This window comes from Coregonus lavaretus, assembly GCF_964263955.1.
Source record: "Coregonus lavaretus genome assembly, chromosome: 27".
NCBI classification, from domain to species: Eukaryota; Metazoa; Chordata; class Actinopteri; order Salmoniformes; family Salmonidae; genus Coregonus; species Coregonus lavaretus.
The window spans coordinates 18763136-18776863 of NC_140014.1; the positions used below are offsets into that span (position 1 = coordinate 18763136).

Consider the following 13728-nt stretch of genomic DNA (forward strand, 5'->3'; position numbering starts at 1 on the left):
ATTGAGGACGCACTTAGCCTTCCGCATATAGTTGCTCAGTTAGGCATCAGCTGATAAACCGATTTTTCTTTACAGGCAAACCACAAATTAGGGAACAATCAACAAAAAAGGGACATTTTCAATACGTTTCTATTCCTGCCTTCTTGACATCAATCTTGGCCAAAATGAAAAGGTGTATGTTGTTGTCAACTCAAAAACACTGTCTCTTTAAATCCTCAAGGCAGCCTCGTTTCCGATGTATAAAACCTGTGACGTATTGTATTTCATTTTTTGCACGAGAAGAACGTCGTCCATTCTACAAACCGCTTTCATCCACAACCAACTCTCTTTTAGTGGTACAATACGGATAACGTGTAGCTAGCTACCGGAGATTATTACATTTGAGAACATAGTTGAGAACATCAAGCTGGTGAACTTTATAAAGTGGGTTGTTTTGGGACACTGCCAACCGACTGTAAACCAAGTAAACGAAAACGGTACAGAACGTTAGCCACATGAGTTCCGACGCTAAGCCCGAGCCTAAAAAAGCCAAAATGGAGAATGAAAGCAAATATCTCCCCGAGCTTCTGGCAGAAAAAGACAGTCTGGATTCTTCATTCACTCATGCAATGAAACTTCTATCTGCAGGTAATATTTTACTTAAATATTTTAATTGAAATGCATATTTGCAGTGACTCCTTGAACTAGTTTGCTAGCTGATGTAGCTGTAAAAAAAAAAAAAAAAGACGATAGCTAGGCTAACGTAGCTAACTAGCAGGTTACCTAACCGTTCTGGTTGTAACGTTAACACTTCTGTGATTCCTACAACAAACTATTTGTGTTGACCTAAACGTTAGATTATTATTGATCATAGATTCAATACAATGGGTTTTGCAAAACCCACAACATATAGCCTAGTTAGTATTACTAACTATGTATAAGTGTTGGCCTTGTGTTGGACAACAATGGTTGCCGCGGGAAGAACGGCCTGCTAGCACGAGGCTCGAATGGAGAAGAGGCATGGCACGGAGCAGGATGGGTGTAGGGAATATGTAGGTAACTAGTTAGGTAACGTGGCTGTTATGGCCTCGAACTTTTCCGACGTGCAAATTAATGCTTATGGAAGGCTGCTGCCCATTTGTGAGTTTTCTTATTAGGCATTACAGTCAGTAACTAGGTTTCCATCCAATTGCACACAGATTTTCATACGAAGATTCTAAAATCCGTTTAAAAACTATTTGAATTTCCCCACCAGCGATGTTTCCATCAAATGTATCCAACAGCTCGCAGATATAGCCTGATGAGATTATGGACAAAAGAGCGAGATTATTTTTATTTGTCAAAAGGCAGTCAATCAAGCATCAATCATCGTGTCGCCGGAATAAGACCCTAGATATTTTTTGGAAAGTTACATCAAGCTCATCACCGTGCACTTTCACCACCCTGTGAAATTCATAATTACTTTTTACATCTGTAGCATAATAAACTGCATGCTTTCCTAAATCGTAGTGGGAGGACAGCACAACATATCATCGCGTGACTCCAAGTAAATATTATGGTTATTATATCAATATTTACGCATAAAGTATTTTCCACCGCAATTTCTCTCAACAGTAGCTAGTTATATGAAATAGGGCTGCTTATTTGTTAGTGCTGTAAAAATGTGTAGTTGGCTGATTCCTCACGAAATCCTGATAAATACCATTATTTTTTGTTGATTTTCACAATGTAATCCATAGAATGTACCTTCTGGCAGAAGGATTGTTGACATATTTTACATTTGTATCTAAGCATAATTGTGAAATAATTGCTGAGTTGGCATATGTATGGCATTTTGGCCTTACACTTGTCTATGTTTCAAATGTAGGTGCTACAAAGCAAAAATTGGTGTCATATGAAGCTTTACCGCTTGCTCTGGTATGAGTAATATTGTTTTCAATAACAATTAATTTATGAATATTGACAAATATAAACATAAATATTGAGGAAATGCCATTTTTGATGTGGCAATTTATAATGTATATTGTTGAACATAATATACTTTATGGGCATATCAAAGTTCTAGAGCGAGATCTCTGCAAGTTTTAAAGTTATCGCCCATTTTAAACAGAAATTGGCATAGTAGGTAACCAACCACAGCCCTCATTTACTTGCATCCTGCAAATCACCTGCACAGGGCGACCATTTTGAATCCAATTTTACATTCATTCTGTTGCCGGTAATGCTTACAAATTGGATCATAACTCTAAAAGTAGCGGAGATCCCACTCTGGAACTTTGATATGTATGTAGCGTGAGTATTATGTTAAACAATATATTAAAAAACAAGCTAAATCAAAATGGCATATTTTCACTTCTAAAATGTAAGATTCATTATTGAGATAAAAAGACTACTTGTATTACAGAGCAAGCGGTAAAGCTTCATAGGACACATTTTTGCTTTGTAGCACATACAGATGAAACATTGTTTTTTTTAAGGAGGCCTGGGTATGGCCAAAATGTAAAATATTCCAACTACAATTAAATATTTCTCAACTTTTAAGATCCAAACGTCAAATATATTTCAACAATAGATCCTCCAAAGGACCATTCTATGGATTGCATTCTGTGGAAATCCCCCAAAATCATTGCATTTTGTCCTGTTTCGTGATTAATCAGCCACTTTATTTTCTATCCATCATAACTACATTTGAATCTAAGTTAATGTTTACACTCATGCAAGTCACTTAGATTTCTACTAATAAACATTTCCCACTCTTACAGCTGGATTCCTGAATTTATCTTGCGAATACCTGCAGATGATATTGCAGATTTGAAATTGGTAGTAGACAGCAGCTAGCTTTCACATCTGTGGGTTAAAAAAAAGAAGTGATGTCTGCTACAAAGTTACTGTGCAATGCTGTAGGCAGGACATTGTCACAATATGTTGGAACCTCTGCTAGAAACCTCAAGGCTGCTGTAATGGCAGCCAGAAGCTGAGCATTGTCCAGGATGTCTGGTTGGCCTGTCTTTAAAGTATAGGAAGATGGTTTCTGTAGTTAAGTGTCAGACCAGGTTATAACTGGTTCCGTCCTGCTGCAGGGCCAGTTAACAGCTTGCTTGCAGCCTGCCTCTCCCCCAGAACCAATTTTCCCCCAGACAGTTCACCACTGCCAGTCTGTCTCAAACTAAACATGAACATGCATTAAGAAGAGTTTCGAATTTATGTTTTGGGACCAACTTTGTATTCTACGGTCTGATCAGCTACTTTTTGTCAATGATGTGAACTGTGTGGTGTAACTTGAGACCCACCCACTAACTTCTTTGTGAGGAAATGAGGGAGCTAGCGTGTCTTTGGGTCTCTTGTATTTTATCTTATGACTCCAGGATAGGATGTTGTCTAGTAGGCCTATTATTCTACACTTTGATTTGACCAAGCGCTGCTAATTGCTTGGAAATTATGAGCATTTCATGAAGCTCTTGCACTATGCATTTATGATCAGTCTTTGTGAATGATAGTGATGTTAGTCAAACTAAAAAGCCATGTTCTGTTTCTCTGTAGAGATAGAACGGATTCAGAAAGGAGAGACAAAGAAAGAGACAGAAAGAGAAACTTACCTGGACCTGTTTACCACAAAGAACATCAAGGTCAAGGAACGTGTGCTCATTCCTGTCAAGCAGTACCCAAGGGTGAGTACATATTTTTTTTTTTTGTATTTGTTCAATAGAAACCTTCAGTTTGGGCCATTGCTTTTCACCTGTGATTACTTTAGGGTGGGAAACATATACTATGCTCAAAGCATACATTATCCTTTACTGTCAATGAACTCTTGTGTCACTGACATAGAATGAACACAACTTGCACCCCTGAGGGTTATCAGTGACCTGAACTTTAATGGATATGACTGCATGTAGTGGAATTATTATTTTAATAGGAGAATTTCATGGGATTGAATTCAGAATGGCATGTCACTGTGCTCATTCTGCCATGCAGTTAGTCCCCCAGTGGTGTCTACAAAATGGCTCACTTAAACAGGCATAAATAATAGAAAGAGGACAGCTGGTTCATTCCTCTTCAATGCTGTGTGCTGAAACTGCTTTCTCATATCTACTGCTATTAAACATGGATCAACTTCCTGCTGTCTCTTGGGCAGGCTCTCGCACTGTCTCTTACGGTGTCTGGTCTGTTCGATATCCCCTCTCAGCCTTTTCCTGCATGAATAAGTGTGGTTGGGGAGAAACCAAATGGCCCTAGCTGTCACGCTAGAGTGCCTGAGTGATTAATTAATCTGTAAATATGACCTACTCTTGCTGGGTTTTCCCCCTGCTGCAGCAGCCTGGCTCTGACATGCTTGTCTGTAATGTAGTGTATCCCCGCTCTCCCTTAGACTGGAAAGGAAAGACCTGCAGCATGCTATAGTTTAGCGTCAGTGATGCAGTATCTTCCGCAGCCTATTACCATGATCTATGTTTCAATATCCATGAATACAACAATTTCTGCACCAAGAACATCGAGGCTATTAGTGAACCCTTTTTTTATTTCCACAGTTCAACTTCGTTGGTAAGATTTTGGGACCCCAGGGGAACACGATCAAGCGACTCCAGGAGGAGACTGGAGCAAAGATCTCAGTGTTGGGCAAAGGTTCCATGAGGGACAAGGTGAAGGTAAGAATGGAGGGAGGGTGGAGTTGACAGGGTACATGTGGAGAAGAGTCCCTTTGTAACAAACATTGCGGTAATCGGCTGTGTAATGTGCAGAATTCATTGTCATTTTTACATTGTTAAATTTCAGGAGGAAGAGCTGAGAAAGGGTGGCGAGCCCAAATATGCTCATCTGGGCATGGAACTGCATGTCTTCATAGAGGTGTTTGCTCCCATACCTGAGGCATACCTGCGCATGGCTCACGCCATGGACGAGGTCAAGAAGTTCCTCATCCCTGTAAGTATCCCAGGCAGCATCCTGCTTCAACCAAAGACATTTTAAAGTTGTTATGTATGGGTCTAGCTATTTGATCTATGGTAGCTTAGCAATGGTCCAAGATTTTTCATCCTGCTTCCATGTTATAATGTCAGACCTGTCATGTTAATGTAGCTACTCTCTTTACTCTTTATAAGCAGGACACCATGGATGGTATATGCCAGGATCAGTTCATGGAGATTGGCTACCTGAATGGCGGTCAGGATTCACAATCCAGGGGACGAGGGGGCCCTCCAGGCAGGGGCAGGGGAGCACCCCCACCCAACTCAGCAGGAGCCAGGTAGGACTCTCTGCCTGACAACCCCTTACCTTTCAAGACCAATAGCCTTCAGAATCCTAAAAAGGTAAATTTACGCCTATTTTTTTTCTTCAGGGGGCGAGGAATGCCACCTCGTGGAGGAGCCCCCCGTGGAGGCACCCAACGTGGTGGAGCTTCCCGAGGAGGACCTCCCAGGGGTGGTTCTGCCAGGGGGGCTCCAGCTGGTCGGGGTGGACCCCCCTCTACACCCGCTAGAGGAGGCACAGCACCCCGTTCCAGACCCCCCACCCCAGGGACACCAAGGATGCTCCCGTCTCCAGCCCACTCCCACCAGCAGCACCAACATCAGCATCAACACGCACCACCACCCAAGGCTGAGGCCTACAATGAATATGTAAGTCAAACCACTCAATCGTTAAGTCATTGGGTTGTATACCTACTTTCAGAACTGAAGAGCTGTCAGTTTAAAGATTGATTTATTGTAGGTCTATTCATCATGGGTGACATGTCACCTCATTTGTGTTTAAGCCCCATGGGACTTTTCTAGTCCACTTGAGTTTTTTATTGTGACATGCTAGTAGAATTCTATGTTTTACATGTACCTTGTCATTTTGTGGTAATAATGGCTTATGTTGTCTTTATTTCCCCAGCCTGCCTATGAAGAAAGCTACGCTGAGCCTGCATATGAAGGTTATGACAACTATTACAGTCAACAACCTCCACAAGCGTAAGTATCTTTCTCATAATATAATTGCTGAGTGAGTTAAAACAATGAAGTGGACAATCCTCAGAAGATTGGAATATCAGACTCTTTTGTTTTATTTATTTTTTCTCGTTTGAATTGTCAGAGGAAAAATTAAGGTGGTTAGGCTGGATTCCAGCAGGCAACCAACCCCTCTGATTCAGAGGCGTTGGGTTAATTGCGGAAGAAGCGTTTCGGTTGAATGCATTCAGTTGTGCAACTGACTAGGTATCCCCTTTCCCTAGTGATTTGAATTTCCGGGAACCTTTGTAATTACACTGATATTGTGCCATGTTTTCAAATGAATGCTGTGAGGTCCCAAACATTTAACCCTCTCCGTATTCAATGTAGTCTTAAAGTCTGTCTTAAAAGGCTCTTTGACATACTCTTCTCTTCTCAGGGACACTGAGTACTATGACTATGGACATGGAGAGGCTCAGGAGGCTTATGAACCCTATGGTAAGATGGCAGTAAATGAATGGTGGTGAATGTTACTGCAACCAACAAATTTTTTCATACATTTTGAAATAATGAAACTGACGTAATTGGTCCAAACTGGTCCTTTGTCCATTTGTTGTACTCGATGTTGTGAAGGAATTGACCACCACTCTTTGTCACACTGCATGTATCCAAACATTGACCTATGCTTTTTTTTTTTCTGTAGCCCAGGACGATTGGGAGGGTTCCTGGTCCTCCACTGGAGGCAAAGCCCCTCCAGCGAGGCAGGATAAGCGGGGGGCCTACAGAGAGCATCCATACGGAAGATACTGAACAGACTCCGGTAGAGGGTTGCCCTGGCAACTGTCTCCCATTGTAACTCACTTTTAACTCCAAAGTAATTTTCCAAAATGTTTTTCTTTAATTTTCTGTAGTTTTTTGTTGATTTTTAATGATTTGAGAGCAGGACAACCGGATGTATCGTATTGAGTGGGCGTAGCAAGGATTTGGGGAATACGTTTTCATTCAATGTTTGTTTCCACTGCATCGTTGACAGTTTTTTAAGATCTAATTTAATGGTTACTTAGAGAAACGTGATACATTGTATAGTGTTAAATGTTCTTTTTGAAGGTTTGTTTCAGTTTGTCTGTCTTGAGATGAGTTGTGACAGTTGCAGACTCATTTAGGCTGCATTTCTAAAGTATTTTCTAGCTAAAACTTGATTAATGGCGTCAATGTAACATCGGTAACTAGACTAAGAATGAATGGGGAAGAACCCAACTCATTTTCTAGACAAATCATTTTTGTAGAAACTAACATTCCCTATAGATGCATAGATTTCAATGTTATTTGTTTTGTTTTTTCAAACTTTCGTAGGGTTTTGAAATCTAGGCGTATTAAACACAGACGGACTGTCATAAAATATCTCCTTTAAGTAATTTCAATTCGTCTTGGTAGTAAGTACATTCTACTTTCGGTACCTTTTGCGATTGGCTTACTTTGGTCTACATCTTATTGGGCTGATTTTGATGGAAATGCTGAAAAATTACTCACTATTTGTTTGAGTGGTCCTACAAGGATTTGGACATGGTCTTCATGTAAGGGAAAACTGCAGCAAACTCAATATTATGTGCATACACTTAGGACAATTTTGTATATTGCTTTCTAAAGTTGTGCCGTCTCCAAAATGCATAGTGCTACGTACGTTTGTACTCTTTGCCTAAATAGGATACTAAATATATCCCAAAATGTATTTCTGCAGTGCGTTGTATCAATAAAGCCTAATTTGTTTTTGTTTTTTTTATCAAACTAAGCCTGGTATTTTGCTTTTCTTGTATAGTAATGCCTTCCACTACTAATAAAACTTGATTCTCGTTTTAAGGGTCTTCACAAAACTCCAAAACAATCACCAGATTATTGTATGTACATAGGAGACAAAAGCAACCAAAAAGAACATTGCTTTACTTTGATAAAGAGCACGTCCTCTTCATCTCTCTGTATTAAAAATGATCTAGAAGAGACCCGTTATGTCACCTAAAATTAAGATGGTACCTTAATCAAGGTAATGTATTTCCAAATACTTCGCTTGAAGGATATAGTGCTTGGACTTGTATTATTTGAAATCAATCGTTACAACGGCACATTTCCTCAAGCTTCCCAATGAGCCATGTATTTTTAGTCATTTGAAATAACTGATTTTCAACAGTATTTACAATCAAGCTTGCAGGGATCTTACTTGACTTTGATGCAAAGTCATGCTGGCTGGTTTTATTAAAGAAAAATATCGCAGAGGAGAGGATGCTAAAAGCCTAAAGATCACGTCAAGAAGGTAAAATTAACCCCAACTGTCATTTGTTCGATATTTTTTGTCTTATTCACAAAATGCTAGAACCTGCTAGTCATCCAAAACCAGTTGTCCAAAACTGCATAACTGAAAAATATGCAATGATAACCTGTCTCAAATAAAATAGCTGTGCAAAATTATTGTAATGCAACTCTTGCGAAAATTGAGAACAGTTTATGGTCCAATCATTTAAAATGCCTTCTGGCTTTTTTATTTTGTATTGTTTTAATGTTAAAATGTTCAGCATTTGTAGCAATCTTTTAAGTCATGGTTACAAAAAAATACATTGGCAGCCTTAGCTTGAGTTGCATGACTTTTGCAGTGAAATGTTAGTCTTGCATGAATGATTGTCCATCTTTTACTACATGTAGTTGTCAACAGCACTTGCACATGGGTCTCATTTGTATTTCTGTCCCCAGGTATTCCGCGTTAGTCCCTCTGGGTTTGAGAAAGGCATTGGATTTGAGCTGAATGTCCTCATGGTAAGTAGTATCTTCAGCAATATCATGTAATTTAACAATGCTAAAGCTGCTACAGTATTTTTGTATTTACTATTAGTAAAATAAAGAACTGATGAAACCAAGTCTGCCAACTGAGTATTCCTCAGATTCTACGTTTGCTTGTTGAATTTGTCCAGAAAGCTCTTAGTCCCCTTCACAACCAACTGCAAGGTTTTTGAATGGACCCTCAGACTGACTTTTGTCAGGGTCTTGACCGGCTCTAGTAGAAAATCAAACCAGGTTTGTTACGTAGTACCTACTGATAGACTGAAGGGGGAAATGTTGGTGTTTTCCAATGAGATTTGATCAAGGTTTCCCTCCATCCTCAAACTGTCACTTTGAGAAGTGCTCTGTTTTTGTGGCTCATGACAGGGTGACTGAATTTAAAATCTTTTCAACAGGTATAATCCAGTGAAAGGCCTTGGCTGCGCAGATTTAAGGCTCCTGGCAGTCTGATGTTTTGTAGAAATGAGGATAAAAGAATGAGCTCATTCCGTCACTTCGGGATAATGGCACTCCCTGGAATACAGTTGATTGTCTCCTGAGACATCAATATACGGCCTACAGTGCATTCAACTTGAGTTTAGATGAATTCACTGTCTGGTTCCCTATAAAGCAGCTTGGAGAATGCTCCAAGAGTACAGTACGAGGAACCAAGTTGGCGTATTATCTTCCTTTGGTTCCTGATTTCCTTGACTTGATTATGTTCATTTTTTACCTCACGTTTTACATTTTTAAATATGTTGACATGTGTGATTGTAAAATTGTAGTTGCCACAGGAAGTTCTTGGATGTTTTCTGTGCAGACTTAATTTAAAATTTCTTAAATAAATCTCAATATCCTGACTGCTGTTCTTTCTTAATTGTATTGTCATGGGTGTTTTGAGGCTTATAAAAGGTAAATCCTTCAGCTACCTTTTTTATATTTAAATATAGCCTTGGTTACTGTATACATGGAAACTGCATCTCTTATCATAGGCCTCCCCCCCCAAATCTCTTCCCTTACTAAATAAATAAACACAATCTCTGGGTACTAGGTGTCTGTAATGGCAGCTTTGAGAGAGTGGCTGCTCTGCTCGGGTTTCTCGCTCTCACTACATTTCCCGTCTGGTGAAGCTGGGTAGGGATGTCTGGCCCCATTCTGTAAGGATGGTGATGGACAGAATATTGATGAAGGGGATAAAAGGAAAGCGACTAAGACATACGCTGTAGTGTACTGGAGCTACGACCCTTTAGTTGGAACTAACAGGTAGCAACAAGTGAATGCTCAATGGAGCATCTAGTGAAGTTGGACTCGATGACACAATTTAGTAGAGTAGTGGTGGGAAAAGTACCCAATTTGTCATTGAGTAAAAATAATTCTATACAAAATGGCTCCTGTGAAAGTGAGTCACCCAGTATACACTACTTGAGAAAGTATTTGTGTTTTAAATATACTTAAGGATCAAAAGTAAATGTAATTGCTCAAATATACTTAAGTATCAAAAGTACTAATAATTTCAAATTCCTTATATTAAGCAAACCAGATGGCGCCATTGTCTTTTTAAACATTTATTTTATTTACGGAAAGCCAGGGGCACACTCGACACTCAAATGTTGGTGTGTGTTTAGTGAGTCAACCAGATCAGAGGCAGTAGGGATGACATGCGATGTTCTCTTGATATGCGCATGAATTGGACCCTTTTCCTGTCCTGCTAAGCATTCAAAATGTAAAGAATACTTTTGCGTGTCAGGGAAAATATATGGAGTAAAAGGTACATTATTTTCTTTAGGAATGTAGTGAAGTTAAAAGTTGTCAAATATAAATAGTAAAGTACAGACCCTAAAAAACAACTTGGGTACTTTTAAAGTATTTTTACTTAAGTATTTTACACCACTGCAGTCGAGACTGGTTGCTGAGACTGAGACAATGTTCTTAGCAGCTGGAAAATATGGAGAGGAAGTCGCTAGAGCAGGGATCACGGCCTGTGGGTGATTTTATTGGGGGGGGAGACATGACTAAAAACACCAGCAAATCAGCTCCTTGTGATTACAATTTTGGAAGTCATTGCCAAAGTATTCCCACACATAAAAGAGATGTGATCGTATACAATATAGGCAAGATTTGAAATAGTTTTAGTCATGTTATCTGTTTGGGCTTCTTGCAGTCAATTTGCAATCTACAAATTATTTTTAATTATGTTCCGGTCCCCTGACCGTCCGCTCAAGGAAAAAATAGGCCCCTGGCTGAATCTAGTTGATGATCCCTGCGCTAGAACCTATAAGACTGCCAGGTGCTGTGGTCTGTTTTGCATATCAGACGATGTGAGAGGGATCTGATTTAAAATCTGTCAACATCAGAATATATATACTTTAACAGCGGATATGTTTTGTCTGTAGTTGGCAGGCAGAATGATGCTATTATCTGACACAATATGAGAAAAACACCTGTTGTCATGGGGCTGAGCAGTCCCTCAGACACCTGAACCGGAGGGCACTTCAGCAGGATGGAAATAAACACAGTGGGGAATTGTCTGAGACCTTTGAAAGGAATTAAAATATGTACATATAATTTATTCTGAGGCCAACCTCCCTCCAAATGCATATACTGTTCTATCTCCAAAGTTCTCATCAATTCTGAAAATGTATCTTTCCCCCTGTGACATCGGAAACTGCAAGCATGCACAATATGTTATCAGATTGGATCAAGGCATTATCAGTTATTTGATTTCCTGAGGCTCATTGTCAGAAACGAAATGTTGCTGTTTCCACAGTGATGGCATGCACTTTTTTCTCTCATCAATATGCCCCATGAGAACTGCAGGCAGTTAACTCATTACCATACTTATTAACAAGAGTATTGCAAGTGCATGGTGAAATGCCGATTTTATTTGGGTTCATCAAGTTGACAACCTGAAAATAGAGGTAGAAATGGCTCTAAGGGACATGCTGTTGAGTAGATCTTTTAAACTTGATTTATTATCTGTGGGTGATTCATGAGATTCACAAGATACATCATTCACATAAAAAAAATTGAGCTTTTACGTAAACCTTTTCCGTTACCATAGAGATACCAGTTTTCCTAATTTGTATGTCTCCAATCCCCAGACCAACTAAATGCTGACTGTTTTTTTTAAGGGGGTAGATCAGCTTTAAAATTGCAGATAGATTGTAACTTCCATCAATGTAGTTGCATCACTTCCAATCCCCCATATTTTTTTCTCGCATATTTTAAAATATATTTTCAGTTACTTTCCAACCCCACCACCCCTCCCCTAATTGGAGTAAACTAGTGAACAACAACGCTTATGCCTCTACTTCCAGCGTATACATACTATATACATTGGAAACAGTCAATTTTACAATAGTTCTATTTTGCTTGTTTTTACTTCTGACCTTCTTCAACCTCTCCGATCGTACTGTTGACGTACCGATTCCATGGCAAAGTGTTTATTAACTGATATGCAAAACGATGCCAGATTCAAAACTTTGAATTTTTCAATTTAAATAATTATGTAATATTCTTGCTACCAATAGAATGTTATTTAAATGGGCAATCTAACCAGCTCTGCAGATTTTGCTGCGAAGAGACCGAATCATTAGATCATTTGTTTTGGTACTGTCCGTTTGTAGCTTGTTTTTGGTCACCGGTCCAGGAATGGCTGAAGGATTGCAATATTTACCTGGAGCTAACCCTGCAGATAGCACTACTGGGTGATCTGAAAAGTCATAGTCAATCGATCAATAATATAATACTTTTAGCAAAAAAAATTATTTTCAATTAAAAATCTGTAGAAACAATGAGAACAGAAGGGTTCAGAATGTTTGAAACAGTACAGTTGAAAAATATATGGCAAATAACACCATCCATATTGGATTTCTAAGAGATAGATGGGAGGGGTTGAATGGAGCTGAAGGTTGGGACTAATAACTAATAAGATAACTAATGTAAAACATACTGTGTCCATTATAGGTTAGGAACTTTTGGGAAAGAGCACAGTTTGAAAGATATGGCATATAGACGCAAACAGGATGGACATCATTAAAATGCTAACACTTAGTTGTGGGAGAATAATGACAATAACATAGCTATTCAAATAGTGGTTTATTTTCCAATCTATTTCTTCATCTTTATAGATGTCAAAGAACTGGACAGGTGAAAATAAATTCCCAGGAGCCATCCACCAAATTGCATACACCTGTCCTGTCCTACCAGCGATGAATGAAAGGGGATGCAGGAACGCTTGAAGCATCTATAGGTTGATGAGTGAGATGCAGGTCTATGCAAAAGTACAGTCAATGAATTCATGCATTGAACAATATATACTAGGCCTACTTATAATGTTGATCTGATCATAACAGCAAAGCAGTGCACATACTGCACTGTAAAGTTTATGGACTGAATTAATATCCTGTGGTACAAATTACAAAAACACAACCAGTTCTATAGTTACATAAAATGTTTAAATTAAAAGATAAAAGCTTTTACATCATATTATTCTGGTAAAATTGTTAACTCCTGCATCTCCAGATGTAAATGATCAGGATCTATTATGTAAATACAGTATTACCACAGATAGAACAATGAGACAGATATTTCACTGGCTGTATAAATATGAAGCATCCACTTGGCGTTTCCACTCACTACCAAATGTAGTGAGAGGAAGCCCAGCTGCCGGCAGTGGGAGAAGATGGAGGGAGATAGATTTTAGCCTACATTCTGCACATTTCCTAATCGATGAAACATTTGATCTCAATACAGTTTTCTGTTCCCAAAGATAGAATCTGTTATGAACAGAGTGGACTACGTTTTGTAGACTTTACCCTTTGCCAAAGTTTTAAAAAAAAATCGCGTTTAGAAGGAGTGCAAAGGCGAATTGAGTTATTGCACAAGTGCAATTCACAGAGTAGCCGTTCCCTAACGGAAATATGCAGATATATGCTAGAACGAGCTAATAGCTCTGCCCACCTCCTTACTTATTCTACCCACTATGGCTGTGGTCTATCTTGGTTTAGTTATACAAATCTTCGGT

The 13728-nt window shown here is 39.1% G+C and overlaps 1 protein-coding gene across 4 annotated transcripts; it reads left to right on the forward strand.

The window, feature by feature from the left end:
- Positions 1-255: 255 nt before the first annotated feature.
- On the forward strand, positions 256-9562 carry LOC311102762 (KH domain-containing, RNA-binding, signal transduction-associated protein 1-like). 4 transcript variants are annotated; one of them, XM_084144159.1, is made up of 11 exons: positions 256-627; positions 3520-3647; positions 4506-4622; positions 4750-4896; positions 5073-5215; positions 5309-5588; positions 5845-5921; positions 6337-6395; positions 6601-8202; positions 8637-8699; positions 9119-9562. In XM_084144159.1, the coding sequence occupies exons 1-9, from the start codon at positions 495-497 to the stop codon at positions 6705-6707; spliced, it is 1191 nt and encodes a 396-aa protein (XP_084000285.1). In that variant the 5' UTR covers positions 256-494; the 3' UTR covers positions 6708-8202; positions 8637-8699; positions 9119-9562. The 4 variants fall into 4 exon arrangements, with proteins under 4 accessions (XP_084000285.1, XP_084000282.1, XP_084000283.1 ...); XM_084144156.1 differs by having other exon boundaries at positions 273-627; positions 6601-6771; XM_084144157.1 differs by having other exon boundaries at positions 273-627; positions 5076-5215.
- Positions 9563-13728: the final 4166 nt, after the last annotated feature.

What these genes read in the sequence shown, in the direction of transcription:
- LOC311102762 (XM_084144159.1), top strand. Translation starts at nt 495, where the DNA reads ATGAGTTCCGACGCTAAGCCCGAGCCTAAAAAAGCCAAAATGGAGAAT. An exon ending in CTGTCAAGCAGTACCCAAGG is followed by an intron (nt 3,648 to 4,505) that starts GTGAGTACATAT and finishes TTATTTCCACAG; the next exon opens with TTCAACTTCGTTGGTAAGAT. An exon ending in CCCAACTCAGCAGGAGCCAG is followed by an intron (nt 5,216 to 5,308) that starts GTAGGACTCTCT and finishes TTTTTTCTTCAG; the next exon opens with GGGGCGAGGAATGCCACCTC.